Source organism: Hylobates moloch, unplaced genomic scaffold (genome assembly GCF_009828535.3).
Source record: "Hylobates moloch isolate HMO894 unplaced genomic scaffold, HMol_V3 SCAFFOLD_9, whole genome shotgun sequence".
NCBI lineage: Eukaryota > Metazoa > Chordata > Mammalia > Primates > Hylobatidae > Hylobates > Hylobates moloch.
In genome coordinates, this window is record NW_026652284.1 from 17,999,867 (window position 1) to 18,014,748 (window position 14,882).

Below are 14,882 nucleotides of genomic sequence, written 5' to 3' on the forward strand. Positions count from 1 at the left end.
TCCCCATAGCAGGCAGGGCGGGTTCTCAGAGGCACTGTGCGCACATGGCTGAAGACACAAACATGTTCAAACCCAAGTGCTAATTACACTGTGGACATGCCAGAAGCCAGAGACGGCCTGGCTCCACCCTGCTGTCCCGAGTGCAAGATGAGTGGCAAGTGGTGCCCGTCACAGGATCCCTCTGGGGAAAGGTCCTACCTCTAGGCAAGGAAATGAGAACACAGACCTCACTGAAGGGACGGGAAGTGAAGGGGGGATGTCCCTAACCAAACCATCCCTGCAGCTCCAGGACGTTCCTAAGCATTCTCCATTATTCCCCTCACTCTGCCCACCTCCCAGTGGGACTCTGACTCCGCAGGTCTGGCCGTTTCCAGCGGTGGAAAAAGCCCCCGGGGCACCTGGAACTGCAGAGTTCACTCAGCCAGAGCAAGGGAAGCAGCCCTCCACTCTAGCTGAGCTGTCAGGCCCTTCCCGCTCCTGGCCTCTCCAATCCAGCCTCCACACTACTTCCGAGGAACTTCTTAGGACGCACATCAGAGCTATCCTAACCCTTGGAACCTTCCAGACCCTTCCCAAGGCTCCCAGAATGACACCCAGAGCCCGCGCCCCACAGGCCTGTGCGCCTCTCCCCACTGCCCTGTCTTGTTCCGGCCTCCACTCACTGCCCACGACCACTGGGAATCCCTTCAGGGCGTGGCCCAGGCGGTTCCCACTGCTCAGGGCACTGTCCTTGTCCTCCCCTACCACGGTACAGGGCTGTGCCCAGGATCCCCAGACCACCCGAGGCTCCATAATTCGCTACAAGGACTCATAGAACATGGCACAAAGTTGCCCTTGGGGCCAAGGGTTATTGAAGGGAACAGAGCAAAGGAGGCCGAGGGAGAAGGCGCAGGGGCTGGAGTCCTGAGAAACCAGGCACTAGCTTTCAACATCCTGCTCCATGATGTCACACAGGACGTGATACACTCCCCCAAGGATGGGCTTGATGGCATGTGTGAAGTACTGTCTACTGGGGAAGCACGACAGGGACTCAGTGCCCAGGGCTGTACTGCTAAGCATCCTCTACCTAGCACACAGTGAAATTTCAGATGCCCACAAGGAAAGAAGAAGGAAGGCCATAATGTTTGCACACAGTTCAGGCGTCGGAAGTCACTCTTATCAGGGAGTGGTGAGAGCCCTCCCAAAACCCAAGTTCCCAGATCCCAGCCGCAGGCTAAGCTGGCAAGCAGGCCTCCGAGGGACAGCAGTCTCAGGCCAGCTCTGTTAGCTCTTTCCACTCAAGGGCAACCCCCCTGTAACTGACCCACAGTTCCTTTCTCAGAGCCTTCCCTAACATCCACACCCTTTGCTCTTCCCCACCGCAGGACCCAGCTCTCGTTCCTTTGCAGTGTTTATCAAACCATACAAGTACTGTGTTCATCTGTTGACTTGTTTCTGTGTTGAAACATGGGCCCCGTGAGGGAGGGACTGGGCCTGATGCATTTGCCACTGACCCTGGGAGCATGACATCATCCCCGGCAGGTTCTCAGTAAGGACCTGGTGACCAATCCCAAGGATTCTCTCTCCAGCTACCGCAGACGGGCACTATCAGCATCTCTGTTCAGCCTCACTGCACCCTGATGATGTGGACTGAGCGGGAATCATTAATTCCATTTTTGAGACAGAGATTTCCTGGAGGCCTCGCTGTGGGAGGTGGTGGAAGAGCCCCATCCCGAAACTACAGCCTTCTCGCATGATCACGAAGCCTGTTACCCCACCAGGTCCACCACCCAAAAGGCCCCATATCCGTGATCATAAACGCACAGAATGTAAGATGCACATACAGATACCTGCTGCACAATTAAAAGAGCCCTGTCACCCAGCAGCCTGGAAGGTGCTGGGTGGACGCAAGGCGTGAGTGCGGCAGGGGCCTGAGGCACAGTGTGTCACTGAGTGACACCTCAGCCGGCAGGATGGGTAAGGAAATGGAGGCTCAGAGAGGTTAACTCACTCACCCACAGTCAGTCAGCAAGAAAAGACAAATAGAGAATCCAGTCCAAAGCTCTTTAAAGCCAAGGTCCTCTCCACTCCTTGGCCAGGCCTCAGATGCCGTGGTGAGGGTCAGAGGCTTTTGGCGGGAGGTGGTGGTGCCTTCTGCCTGGGAAGCCCCCCAGCACCTCAGTTGCCCGCTCACACTTCTGCACTATTTCCCTGGAAAATCTCCCCATATTGCCCGCAGTTCCTCCATGCTCACATCCCCAGGAAGGGGTGCCCTGAGGGGTCCGGGGCTGGGAACCTGCAGTTTCAAGGACCCCGGAAATCAGGTGTAAACATTTCTCACATGTGAATGTGGACGTCCTGCCCTTCCTGGGCCAATGTTCCTCAAACACGAAATGGCGGGAAGGAGCAGGAACGACTGCAGTTCTGAAATGGCCCAGAGAGGGGACAGGTGCTGAGGAGGCTGGACCAGAGCGGGAGCGGGAGCGGGAGCCGGGGTTGGGGGGAGGGCACCCATCCACCAAACTCCTGGCTGCTCCACTCCTGGAGAGGCCCTTGGGCCCTGGGACTGCCATGGGGACGCCAGCCTTGTTTCACTCTATAAACTTCTTCCAGACAAGGAGGGCTGATTGGAAAAGCTAATTAAAGCTTTTGAAGATTATCTCAGAACTGAAGCAAGGAAGAACACAAAATACCCTCCCACCCTGCTCCTCCACCCCCCAGACTCTGGCCTTCATTAGGCTTTGATTTCAATCAATTGCACACCCACTAAAATTAACTTATAAGGCCAATAAATTGCAACCGCATGTTTGAAGGTATTATCTGCTCCAAGCCAAGAGCCAAGAACTTCAGAGCATGGGGCAAGATGTCTGGTGCAGATGGGAGTAATCATCTTTGGAAGAAGGCAGTGCCAGCCCTTTGGTCAGAACATCTGGTCCCAGGCAGAACCCGGGGCCGACACAGGCCAGGGCCAGACTTGATGTGAAAGCTCGAGCAGGGAAGGTTTCCTGTCTTCTCCAGGAACCTGAAAAATCGAAGTGTTAATCTTGGGGTTCATGACAGCCCACTGGTTGCTCACACCAGCAAGATGTTCCTCTGACAGCTGCCAGTGCCTGACCTACAGCAAAGTCTCCACTTCTAAGTCTCTCCCAAGAAAGATCACTTAGGTCAAAAGATGAGGTTTTGTGACTGATGAGCTAGACTAGGCCTGGACCTAAGAAAGCAGAGTCGGCTCTGCCGAGAAAGAGTGTCAAATGATCCTCCCAGCCAGCTGCCCAGGAGTCGGCCCGCTCCGCTGTCTTTCCCTCTGCTTTGGTGCTCAGTTCTCGTGACATCCCCTGGATGAGCCAGGCCTACCAATTACAGGCAGAAAACCATCCTGGGGCTTGGTAGAGAGAAAAGCCTAAATGTTGGGGACCAGGTGGGTGGGCTGGCTGGGGAGAGGAAGTGATGAAAATGAAGGTGACTTGAGAGCAGGTAATACCCTCACCTGGCCCCAGCATGCCAGCAAAATGTGCTTGTCATCTCCTAAGCATTTGTGCAAACTGGCTCTTTTCATCTAAAAACAAGGCTGTTTGGGTAGTGCTATCAACAACGGCTTGACAGTTACTCTCCTAGGGAAAGTACTACTATGATCTTTCTGCCCTTGAGGATGGCAGAGAAGGGAATCATCAGTATGGAACGGACCTGGATGTGAGAGTGCCACAGGGACCCAGCAGAGGCAGGGCAAGCCAGGAGCTAGTGGACTTCAGAGGGAGCCGTGGGGACACACGGCCCGGCCCCCTGCACCCCTATTCGCCTTTTGCCCACCTGAAGGAGTCACGCTCCCAACCGCTGGCCCTTTCAATCCACAGGGGAGAGGGCTGCCACATCTCCAAGGAGTTACAAGCCAGAAAGGCCTGCTGGTCAACCCTTCCCCTGGCCCAGCTCCATCATTCTGACATTGATTCCATGTGCTGATGATTAAATCCAATCCCTACAAAGTCAGAGCCTTTACAGAGCCAGGGATCAAAGCCCAGAGCCTGAAGACAGAATCCACGTCTTTCCCTCAGGATCCAGTGAAGAAGATTTTTCTCTCCGGTGGCAGAGGGAGCCTCTGGGGAGACGGTAAGTTCCGCTATCTGAAGAGGCTGGTGTGGCCCGTGGGCTGCCTGGATCATGCTCTAGGTCTCTGGACCCTCAAAGCCTATCTCTTTACCAATGTCTCCTTTCACATATTTTTTTTTAGTTTTCTTTTTTTTTTTCCAGAGACAAGGACTCACTCTGTCACCCAGGCTGGGTGTATGATGGCATGACTATAGCTCACTGTAGCCTTGAACTCCTAGGCTCAAGCAATCCTCTTACCTCAGCTGAGTAGTTAGGCTTATGTGTGTGTGTGCCTCTATGCCTAATGTTTATATTTTATTTTTTGGAGGTACAGGGTCTTGCTATGTCGCCCAGGCTGGTCTCGAGCTCCTGGCCTCAAGCAATCCTCCTGCCTCAGCCTCCCAAAGCTCCATTAATCTTTTTAAGCAGGGCCTCAAGGAGTAAGGACAAAGCTAATGGGCTAATGGGTGGGGAGGCAGGGACCTCGTTCCAGACTGTGGCACACACACGGCCAGTGCCTGTGGGTGCTACGTCAGCCAACAACAAACATGCCCACGGATGGCAAGTCCAGTCTTCTGGCATGAGCCAGCAGGGGACGGCGGGGGCAGGAACATGGGCAGGACAGGGTATCCGAGGCCTCTTTATTCCTTTTTTTTTGGTCAAATCTCTATGTGAGCAAAGTCCAATGTGACCTTTCCAGCATCAAGAGACTTTTTAGGCCATAAAAGAAGCAGCTCCCTGGAAGCTGGCTGCAGCACGGTGTCCCCACGGGAGGATTCTGAGCTCCAACGTGGCAGGAGCCTGGCAGCTCTCGGTCATTTGATGGGTCTGGTGGTCATGAGGCTGGAGCTCAAGCCAAACATAGTCCTAACTGCGATTCATCAGGATCCAAGAATTCAGAAGCACCTGGAATCGTTGTGAATTAAAGACCCTGTCAACACGGTCTGCTCTTCCAACCCCCAACCACCAGGGGCGCAGGCCAAGCTCTAGCTTGAAGTGTGTGGCCTGAAAGTGGCAGCTGCACCTGTGCAGCCCTCCTGGGCACAAGGGCGAGCCCAGCCTGCTCTCAAGGGGTGGCTTCTCCAGCCACTCCCCTTTTCTCCTGGCAGGGTGGGTCTGGCTGAGGCTCCAGCCATCTCTCACCAGGCCAGGGACACCAGCCACTTTCCTGGCCCCTCAGGCAGCAGCTCAGGGTGACCAAGCCAGCAGATGGGAGCACAGGGTGGAGGTCTCCTCTCAGAATGACCCTTGCCTGAACCCATCTGCCAACCTGAACAGAAGACAGGTGGGAGAGTGGGAGAGCTGTGGCCTTGCTCACGGGACAACAAACAAGTTTTTCTGTGAGAAAGCGTTTGTATGGGGAAGGGGTGGATGAAAGATGAAGAGAAAGGGATGGCCTACTGCCTCTCCACCCCATGGAACAGCCTGGTCCCTAGAAAACCGAGTGTGACCCTGGCCAATGCCCCTCAGGAGACAAGGCCACCCAGCTGACTCTCCTCTGCTCCAAAGCCATGGGGAAAAGAGCTTGCATTCCAGGGCCTGCTGTGGTCACTCATGTGGCCACCAACAGCCACGCAGGGCACTCTGGGAATGGGAACTTCTGGAGATGAGCAATGTACCGCAATGGACCAAGATGTTTTTAAAAAAGAAAAAAACGAGACTCGTTCTCATAATTTTTAGACTATAAATGGGTTGGTTCGTCACATGTGGTTCAGCTGGGAAAACGTTCCTCGCATGTGGTCCCAGGAGAGAGAGCTCCTCAGCACACTCCGATGGCACTGGGTGAGTCAAAATTCATGTCTCTGGTATCCCAGATGACAGCTCCAACTGCTGTCCCTTTGGTGGTCTGCGGTCCCTGTCACCCAGGAAGAGCCTGGCCCCACTGCCCCTGCACATGCAAGGGAAGGAAGGGCCTCCTGCCTCTCCTGTGGGGCCACTCTCCTCCTTCCTCCCGAGGTGCTGGGAACAGAACGGCACAGCCTGGATCCCACTACACACTGTTGCAGACCCTCGGGGTCTGGGTTATCCAGTTCGACCCCCAACTGGGGGCAGGATGCTGTCTTGTCACCTTTCAACTCCCCCGAGTCAGTTTACCTTCAGAGAGGAGTGTGTAGGCAAGTCAAAGGCACACAGAAATCAAAAGCCACCTTGCAAATACACATTTCCCAGGGAAGGGAAAGCCTTCACCAGAGGCAGCATGAAGAGTGAGGCCTTAGCTATGACTCCCGGCTCCCGTGGTTTTCTAGCTGTGTTAACCAGCTTGAGTACTTATCTGAGCCTCAGCTTCATCAGCTGAGGAATGGAATAACTCTCACTTGTCCTATAGTCACTGTAAGGATTCAATGATTATTCTGAAGAGTTTTAATAATAATAGGGAAATTCTCATGATAACAGGCCAAAAAAACCCCTGCAGAAGCATGCACCACGTATCATTACATATGTGAACGATGAGATGGGAAGGGAGAACAAGGGAAGCAGAAGTCCAAGATGAAACTGGGCTCTTCCCCAAGGCTGGCCCTAAATGGCGAAGTAAGGCAACACATCTGAATCACTTTATTAAGGGAGTAACAACATGAACACTTAAGTCTCATAAAGAATCAGAATTCCCCCACCTCCATATCTCAACATGCAGCCCAGTAATCAGCCAGAGTACAGCCTCCGCATAGAACAGAAGGGATGAGGCCAGGCAACTTCCTCAGGCTTAGGGGATGGCATGCATGGCACGTTAGCTCCCCAAGCTGGGGGAAAATCTAGCAAACACTTTCAAGGGGGAACTTTCCACTTCCACCTTCAAACTTAGCTGAAAGGGCAGGCTGTATTCCTGGAGTATCCTGAGATGGCTCCCGAGAAGCTTACATATAAAAGGGGCCAATTTTGCCCAAATCTCTTTCAAATTGACTTCCAATTTAAAAGAGGCAGAGGGTGTGCACTTGCTGGTTGATAGTTGTGTGTGCACATTAAGAGGCACCAGTCTCAGGGCCCTTAGACAGGTGAGTTTGCCCCTGCCTTGGAGACCCTGGCACAACCAGCCCCCCTGCCTGGCTGGCTTCCTCAATGTCAGACCTCAGTCAAGTGTCTCCTCAAGAGGCCTCATGGGCCACTCTACATAACAAGTCAGCTGCTCCCTGTTATTACCAGCAGCAATGACTTGTTCACTTGTCCACTGTTTGTTTTTCCACAATGGAGTGTGGTGAGGGCAGGGGTCTCATTTACCACGTACGAGCTGCATCCCTGGTACAGCGAGCACACAGCTCATGGGAGGCACTCAAATGTCTGCTGAGTAATAAATCGACGTTGGACTCTGGAGCTGGATAAGGATGGTTTGATATCCCAGTTCCACCACTTACTAGCTCTGTGAACCTGGGTAAGTTATATCACCTTTCTGATCTGTCAGCTTGTTTGTAAGAGGGGGATAACCCTCCCTCATGTGTTCTTGTGAAGACCGAATGAGACAGAGAACACCTGAAGGCCCATTTGCATGGCCACTGGTAACTGTTATCATCACCATCGATAATACCAGTATTATCACTTTAATATTAAACAGATTCTACTTGGGCATTCCTGTTTAATAGATGGATTGGCTTCTTACCAAATGGGCAGGTAAAAGAAGATAGTAAAAAACAATTACAGGCCGGGTGCGGCGGCTCACGCTTGTAATCCCAGCACTTTGGGAGGCCGAGGCAGGTGGATCATGAGGTCAGGAGATCGAGACCACGGTGAAACTCCGTCTCTACTAAAAATACAAAAAAATTAGCCGGGCGTGGTGGCAGACACCTGTAGGCCCAGCTACTCGGAGAGGCTGAGGCAGGAGAATGGCATGAACCCGGGAGGCGGAGCTTGCAGTGAGCTGAGACTGCGCCACTGCACTCCAGCCTGGGCAACAGAGCGAGACTCCATCTCAAAAAAAAAAAAAACAATTACAAGTAAACTACCATAGAGCAATGAGTCAGCTTTTCAGTAGCACTGGGGAAGGAGCTATTCCACAATAGGAAAAAAGTTGTAGATGTAAGAACCTTTAAAGACTGAAGCCTATTTTAACTGTGAAAAATCAACAATTTGTGGGAATTCAGACAAATATGGGTTCAAATCCTAGCTTTTCACCTCCATGTCCTGTGGTCTAGTGTGAGTCATTTAACCTCTTGGAACCTTGGTCTCATTTGTAAAAGGGGGAACAAAATCATCTTCCCCAGAGGTTCTTGTTAAGGAGTAAAGATAATGTATATAAAATATTCGTACATAATAGATACTGAAGATAAGGCTGTATTACACATTGATGCATTTCAAGGACACTGAAATGTTTAGGGCCCTTTATTCCTGTCTTCCTTAGATCTGTGCTTGTGTATTTCATTCTGCTAAGTGCTATGGGTTTTCTGTTTGTGTGTCAGATATTGAAAGTATCACTTTTCCTCCCAAATCAACTTCTAAAAGAAACTTTTTAATTTTTTGAAGCAGGATCTCACTCTGTCACCCAGGCTAAAGTGCAGTGGTGCCCTTACAGCTACTACTGCAGCCTCAAACTCTTGAGCTCATGTGGTCCTCCCACTTCAGCCTACCAAGTAGCTGGGACTACAGTTGCATGCCACTATACCCAGTGAATTTTTTTTTTTTTTTTTTTTGTAGAGATGGGGTTTCACCATGTTGCCCAGGCTGGTCTCAAACTCTTGGGCTCAAGCCATCTGCCCGCCTTGGCCTCCCAAAGTGCTGGGATTACAGGTGTGAGCCACTGTGCCTGCCAGAAATTCTTTATGTGTTACAGCAAGCTGCTATGAACTACACAGCCACTCCAAATACTTGCAAAGTGAAAATACACTAAGTAGGGCAGCACCAGCTTTTTGACACTGTTTGGATGATTCCTTTTCTTATGTCCATTTTCTTGCCTACATCCTAGGCCAGGGGTGGGCGAACTACAGACTGGGGGCCAAGCCCCACCCACCTCAAAGCTCAAGAGGTGAATTTTGCATTTTAAAGGTTCAACAGAAAACAAACCAAGCAGCAGCAACAGAGACCTTATGTGGCCTGCAAAGCCTAAAACGTTTAGGATCTGGTTCTTGACAGAAAAAAGTCTGCCAACTTGAATTAGTATTGCCTATTTCACAGTTTTGCTGTATTTTCAGTATAAAGCTTAATTATAAATGAGATTCTGTTGATTATGGCTAACTTTCTCTGGAGCCCTTCCTTGTAAGCCTGAACAATTAAGTGACATGTTGGTGCTGCGGTGCTGGGAGGCAGGATTAGATGGAGCAGGAAGAAATCTCAACAGATCTAGCAAAATGCTTTTTAAGGCAGGTGCCGAGGCCACAAACAACTCAGGATTCAGAAGGTGTTTGCTGCTCTGCTCCTGCCCTGTAAGGACTGCACTCATCTTGGCCTGGGAGCAGCTGGAGGCAGAGGTCCCTGAGCTCCAGGTCAGAACTGAGCCTGTGGTATGGCAAAAAATCCATAGGGGCCTTTCGAGATAAACAGGCCTGACTTTAATTCCTGGCTCTACCCCTTGCTGTGGACAAATACTTTAATCTGTGTCTTAATTTCTTAATCTGAGAAACGAGGACTAAACTAGCTATGTTTGTGAGGATTTGAGATGCTATGTAGAAATACCTGGCACTGTTTCTTACACACAGTAGGCGCTGTACCAGTGGTACCTGCTGTTATTATGAATCCATGATGCAGGGGAACAGCACACAGTGAAGTCTGGTAGCATTCTATGACCAAGTCATCTCATAACCAACCCAACCACCAAACAAGTGCCCTGCATCCTGCTATGGGCGGCTCCCAGTTTTAGTTAGGTGAGCCAGGTAACAGATTCAAGGGAGAATGCTTGGCCGGGTAACAGATTCCAGATAGAACACTGCCACTTAGGATTTACCTCTCAAAAATCACAAGAGCAAAAGTGCAACAGGAGAAAGTGACTCACAGGTCTCGATACTGGTCAAAGGCATTGTTGGCTTCCACCTCCAGCTTTCTCAGCCGAGCTGACGGCATGGCCCCATCCTCCAAGGGAGGGTCATACTTGTTACTCCATGGTGACCTGGAGGGAAGGAAAAGTATATACCATGAATCGTTCCATGAAGACATGGTCAGTGAGCAGGGAGCCTGAGCCCTGGCTATCTGAAATCTCGGAGGCAAAGCCGCTAACTCCAGCGAAGATTTTTCTGGGTCCTGGCAACAAACAGGGCTTTCTGGAGGTTTGGAGAACAAGGGCTCTGATGTGGGCAGACTGGGGCACACGCCCGTGCTCCACCTCTCACTGGCTGTGAATGCTCAGCAAGTGTCCCAACTCCCTGAGCCTCACTTTTCTCCTGTGTAAAATGCGGCTGCTACTTGCTCCGCACACAGGGCTGTCATGAGAAATGAGACAAGCAGATCAAGCGCCCAGCCCAGAGCTTGCCAGACTGTCAGTGTTCAACAAATGCTAGTTCTTTCCTACCCACTTTCTCAGTTTTGTGTTCACCATCAATTTTTTTTTTAAGAGTCTCGCTCTGTCACCCAGGCTGGAGTGCAGTGGCGCGATCTTGGCTCACCACAACCTCCGCCTCCTGGGTTCAAGCGATTCTCGTGCCTCAGCCTCCTGAGTAGTTGGAATTACAGGTGCAAGCCACCAGGCCCGGCTAATTTTTTGTATTTTTAGTAGAGACAGAGTTTGGCCATGTCGGCCAGGCTGGTCTCAAACTCCTGGCCTCAAGTGATCTGCCTGCCTCAGCCTCCCAAAGTGCTGGGATTATAGGTGTGAGCCACCATGCCCGGCCATGTGTTCACCACCTTATAGTTCAACAGATGCCCCTCTCTCCTCCCTGACTTGCTGGAGGCTCTAGATAAACTTTAAGACCTTCTTACACAGTAAGCGTTTAGAAGAGAGCTGTCAGTTACAGAGGCAGGCAAGAGACACAGCTCCACAGGGAAATGCTGATTACATCAGAAAACCTGAGCAATCAGGTTCTCCACATGAACAGAGGATAGCTTTTCCAACATTCAAGGGCTATGCACACATATAAAGACTGCTAAGTAATGAGAACCAGTTTTTTGCAGCCCCAAACACTTGCTCTATTTCTTGAAATGTATTTTGCCACATCAGGAAAGCATTTAATCACACAGAGAACTGGAAAGGGGGTTATAAGGGAAAGATCTACTCATTAATTCCTGCAGGTGGGGTTCAGAGGGCCGAGTGTTCAGAGAAAGTAGTAGAATTAAAAAGGTGAGAGAGGAATGAAAAGACAGAGAAGACAACATGGAATTCAGAAAAAGTCCTTCACACTCTTGGTCTAAACGCCTCCGTGTTTCCACTGTCAGAGACCCACCCTGCCTTTTCCACATCCCCTCCTGACCACATCATTGTGATGTGGAATGCATGTTAAGGAAAAAGAAAGTATGCTCATCATCCTCCAAACCCCAGTTTTAACGAATTCTGCACACAGACATCTTTCTTCTTGGTAAGTGATGCTCCACCAGGCACCTACATCAGTAGATCATGGAGTGTGGAACCAGAACAAGCTGGGTGGCCTCTTCCACCAGCCACCCACAGGCAGCTTTCTCAGAGGCTGGTTCACAAACGGTATGTAGGGGAAGAGTTGCTGTGCTTGGTGTCCCCAAAGAGTTTCCAAGCAGGCGTTAACTCCTGATCACCTCCAAGCAGAAGGAGCCTTTGGAAATCCTTGTTTCCAAGCCGACCACTTTCTGCTGCTCACTGCAGCTTTGGTAGAGACTTTGCAAGAATGGGGTGAGATACCCCCTGCTGCCCCATGACCACCAGCCAGCTTTCATGGTCACACACCAGCTTTCATTCGCACACCATGGGAAGGAAACTGTCAACAAGTTGGGACCCCATATGCCTGGGAAGACAGGCATGCCGCCCACAATCGATGCCTCAGTTCTCCTGAGAAGCCAAGCGTGGGCTAACCTGTCAGTTCTTGTAGCCTGTCGCTCCTCCCTCTGAAACGGGGCTGCCCAACAGAACTTCCTGAAACGATGGAGATGTTCTAAATCTCTGCTGTCCAAAACAAGTCACTAGCCATGTGTAGCTACTTGCATACTTACAATGTGACCAGTATGACCAAGAGACCAAATTCTTAATTTAATGGGAATCAATTTGAATGTAGACAGCTCACTCTAGAACCTCAGCTAGGAGGGGGCAAGAGCCTTTTCTGTCATCTTCTCTTCGGGTTGCTCAGCACCTAGAACAGTGCCTGGCACTCAACTACATGCTCATTAAAAAAAAAAAATGATTTTAAGAATGAATTTGGCCAGGTGCGGTGGCTCATATCTGTAATCCCAGCACCTTGGGAGGCCAAGACGGGAGGATCACAAGGTCAGGAGTTTGAGATCAGCCTGGCCAACATGGTGAAACCCCATCTCTACTAAACATACAAAAAATTAGCTGGGTGTGGTGGCGTGCACCTGTAATCCCAGCTACTCAGGAGGCTGAGGCAGGAGAATCACTTGAACCCAGAAGGTGGAGGCTGCAGTGAGCCGAGATTGCACCACTGCACTCCAGCGTGGGCAACAGAGGAAGACTGCATCCTGGGGAAAGAAAAAAAAATGAATGAATTCTTCTTGTCCAATCACAGTTGTAAATAAATAAAAATAAAAAAGAATGAACTCTTACACCCGCCCCCCCCCACAACAGAACCAACTATTCCCTCCTCCCTGCCACTCCCTCTCACACAGAGGTTGATCCTCATGCCTGTCATATTCTTGCCCTTCTTCCCTCACCCTCGACTGCAAGAGGCCTTTGAGAGCAGAGAGCCTGTGCTGCCTGCCCTTGTCCCCAGTACCCGGCCCTGAGTCAGTGCCAAGCGGATGCTGCTGGTGGACTGAAGCCTCACAGCCCGGGAGAAGAAGAAAGGGGAATTCTGCTGGTATTCCCTTCTCCAAACCAAGAGATGGAGCAGCTTTCTGGCTTTTTTATGCTGGTCACAGGCATAGCGTCTAGGTGCTTCTTGGGAGCATCTTGCTCTGTCGCCCAGGCTGGAGTGCAGTGATGCAAACCTGGCCCACTGCACAGGACCACAGGCATGTACCACCATGCCCAGCTAATTTTTTTTTTTTTTTTTGAGACAGAGTCTCACTCTGTTGCCCAGGTTGGAGTGCAGTGGCACGATCTCAGCTCACTGCAACCTCTGTCTCCTGGGTTCAAGCAGATTCTCCTGCCTCAGCCTCACCTAAGCACTAAAAAACAAAAACACCAAATCAACAAAGGCCTCTCATCAGATCTCAGAGACAAAGATCCAGGTGAAAAGATGCTGTCGCCATGATTTATCTATAAACAAGGCTTGGTTCTTCTGCTGGCCAGGGGAGTGGATAAGAATCTGAGGGTGTGGAGCTGAATTCCCTCCTTCCCCTGGGTAGCCCTTTGAGACTCTGCAGCACACTCACACGCAGGACCATTCCCACAGTTCGATGACAGCCATCGCCTTCCTGTAGGCTGGGAAGACCCGACCCAAGTGACGTTCATTTCAAGGCACCCTGATTAGACACAAGAGCCCATCTTTCGGGCAGACTGGGGACCTGCAATTTGCAAGAAGCCTGTAACTCACTTTTCTACTGGCTCACAGACGATAGCATTTCAAGCTGTTAGTCCTGAAGCCAGGGTAATTGTAGCTGAGGGAAATATCATAACATTACCCAGAATATTCTTAGTGGAAGGGGCACTCAGAACACATTTAAGAGCTTAAATGGAGGCCATTTGAAAAAAGACAGATGGACAGGAATGCTTAGATTTCAAAAGTCAGGCCTTTCATTTCCCTCCGAGAAGGCTTTTTGTTTCAGCTAACAGGTTTCAAACGGTGCTGCTGGCAACGGTCACACCATAAGGATCTTATTTAAGCAAACCATCAAACACAGTCAGGATGGAAATCTGTGGAGAGAATCAGAAGACCTTGAAGTTTCATATCGAGAAGAGGAGACAGGAAAGACATACTTTCTGCCTCCACACCCCGAGCTCCTCTCTGAAGGCCTGAGATCCCCCAGAGCTGGTGGTGGGGCCTCAGGAATGCAGGTGGGGGACAAAGGGGTGACCTGGAAGGGCTGCAGGTACCAAGTCTCCCGCAGAGCCCGGCCTGGCCACGGACCTAGACATGATCCCGTCCTTCTACCAGCTCCCGCAGAACAGCTGCCTTATACAGTCAACTGGAGTTTTTAGGTGGAAATAATAAATATAATAATGATGTTGATTAAGCAAGACCAGTTCAAGGACCACCTCCTCCAGGAAGCGTTCCATGAACTGCATGCCGGGCAAGAATACTTCTCCCTGCCTGCTCCCTGGTCTGTGAGACCACTCAGGCTGGTCCACCCACTTCATCAGTGGCTCCCTGGCTGGGCAATGTGGCTCACACCTGTAATTCTAGCAATTTGGGAAGGTGAAGTGGAAGGACTGCTTGAACCTAGGAGTTCGAGGCCAGCCTGGGCAACAAAGTGAGGCGCCCCCCATCTCTACAAAAAAAAAAAAAAAAAAGAGAGAGAGAGAGAGAAAAAGTCAAAAAAAATTAGCTGGGGCTGGGCACAGTGGCTCATGCCTATAATCCCAACATTTTGGGAAGCCAAGGCAGGAGGATCATTTGAGGTCAGGAGTTCAAGACCAGCCTGGCCAATGTGGTGAAACCCTGTCTGCACTGAAAATACAAAAACTAGCTGGGCGTGATGGCATACACCCGTAATCCCAGCTACTTGGGAGGCTGAGGCAGGAGAATCTGCTTGAACCCAGGAGACAGAGGTTGCAGTGAGCTGAGATAGTGCCACTGCACTCCAACCTGGGCAACAGAGTGAGATTCTGTCTCAAAAAAAAAAAAAATTAGCCGGGCATGGTGGTACATGCCTATGGTCCTGTGCAG

At 50.8% G+C, this 14,882-nt stretch overlaps 1 protein-coding gene across 10 annotated transcripts in view; it reads right to left on the minus strand.

Annotated features, from left to right (window-relative positions):
• The window catches only part of CAPZB (capping actin protein of muscle Z-line subunit beta), a 146,531-nt gene that overhangs the window by 29,986 nt on the left and 101,663 nt on the right, over positions 1–14,882 (minus strand). For 8 of the 10 annotated variants that reach the window (XM_032759135.2, XM_032759132.2, XM_032759133.2 and 5 more), the window contains one exon: positions 9,974–10,087. In XM_032759135.2, coding sequence (XP_032615026.1) covers positions 9,974–10,087 — 114 coding nt within the window. Of the gene's footprint in view, positions 1–4,685; positions 4,969–9,973; positions 10,088–14,882 lie in introns of those variants that run through there. The other 2 variants (XM_058443806.1, XM_058443805.1) reach the window with 2 other exon arrangements.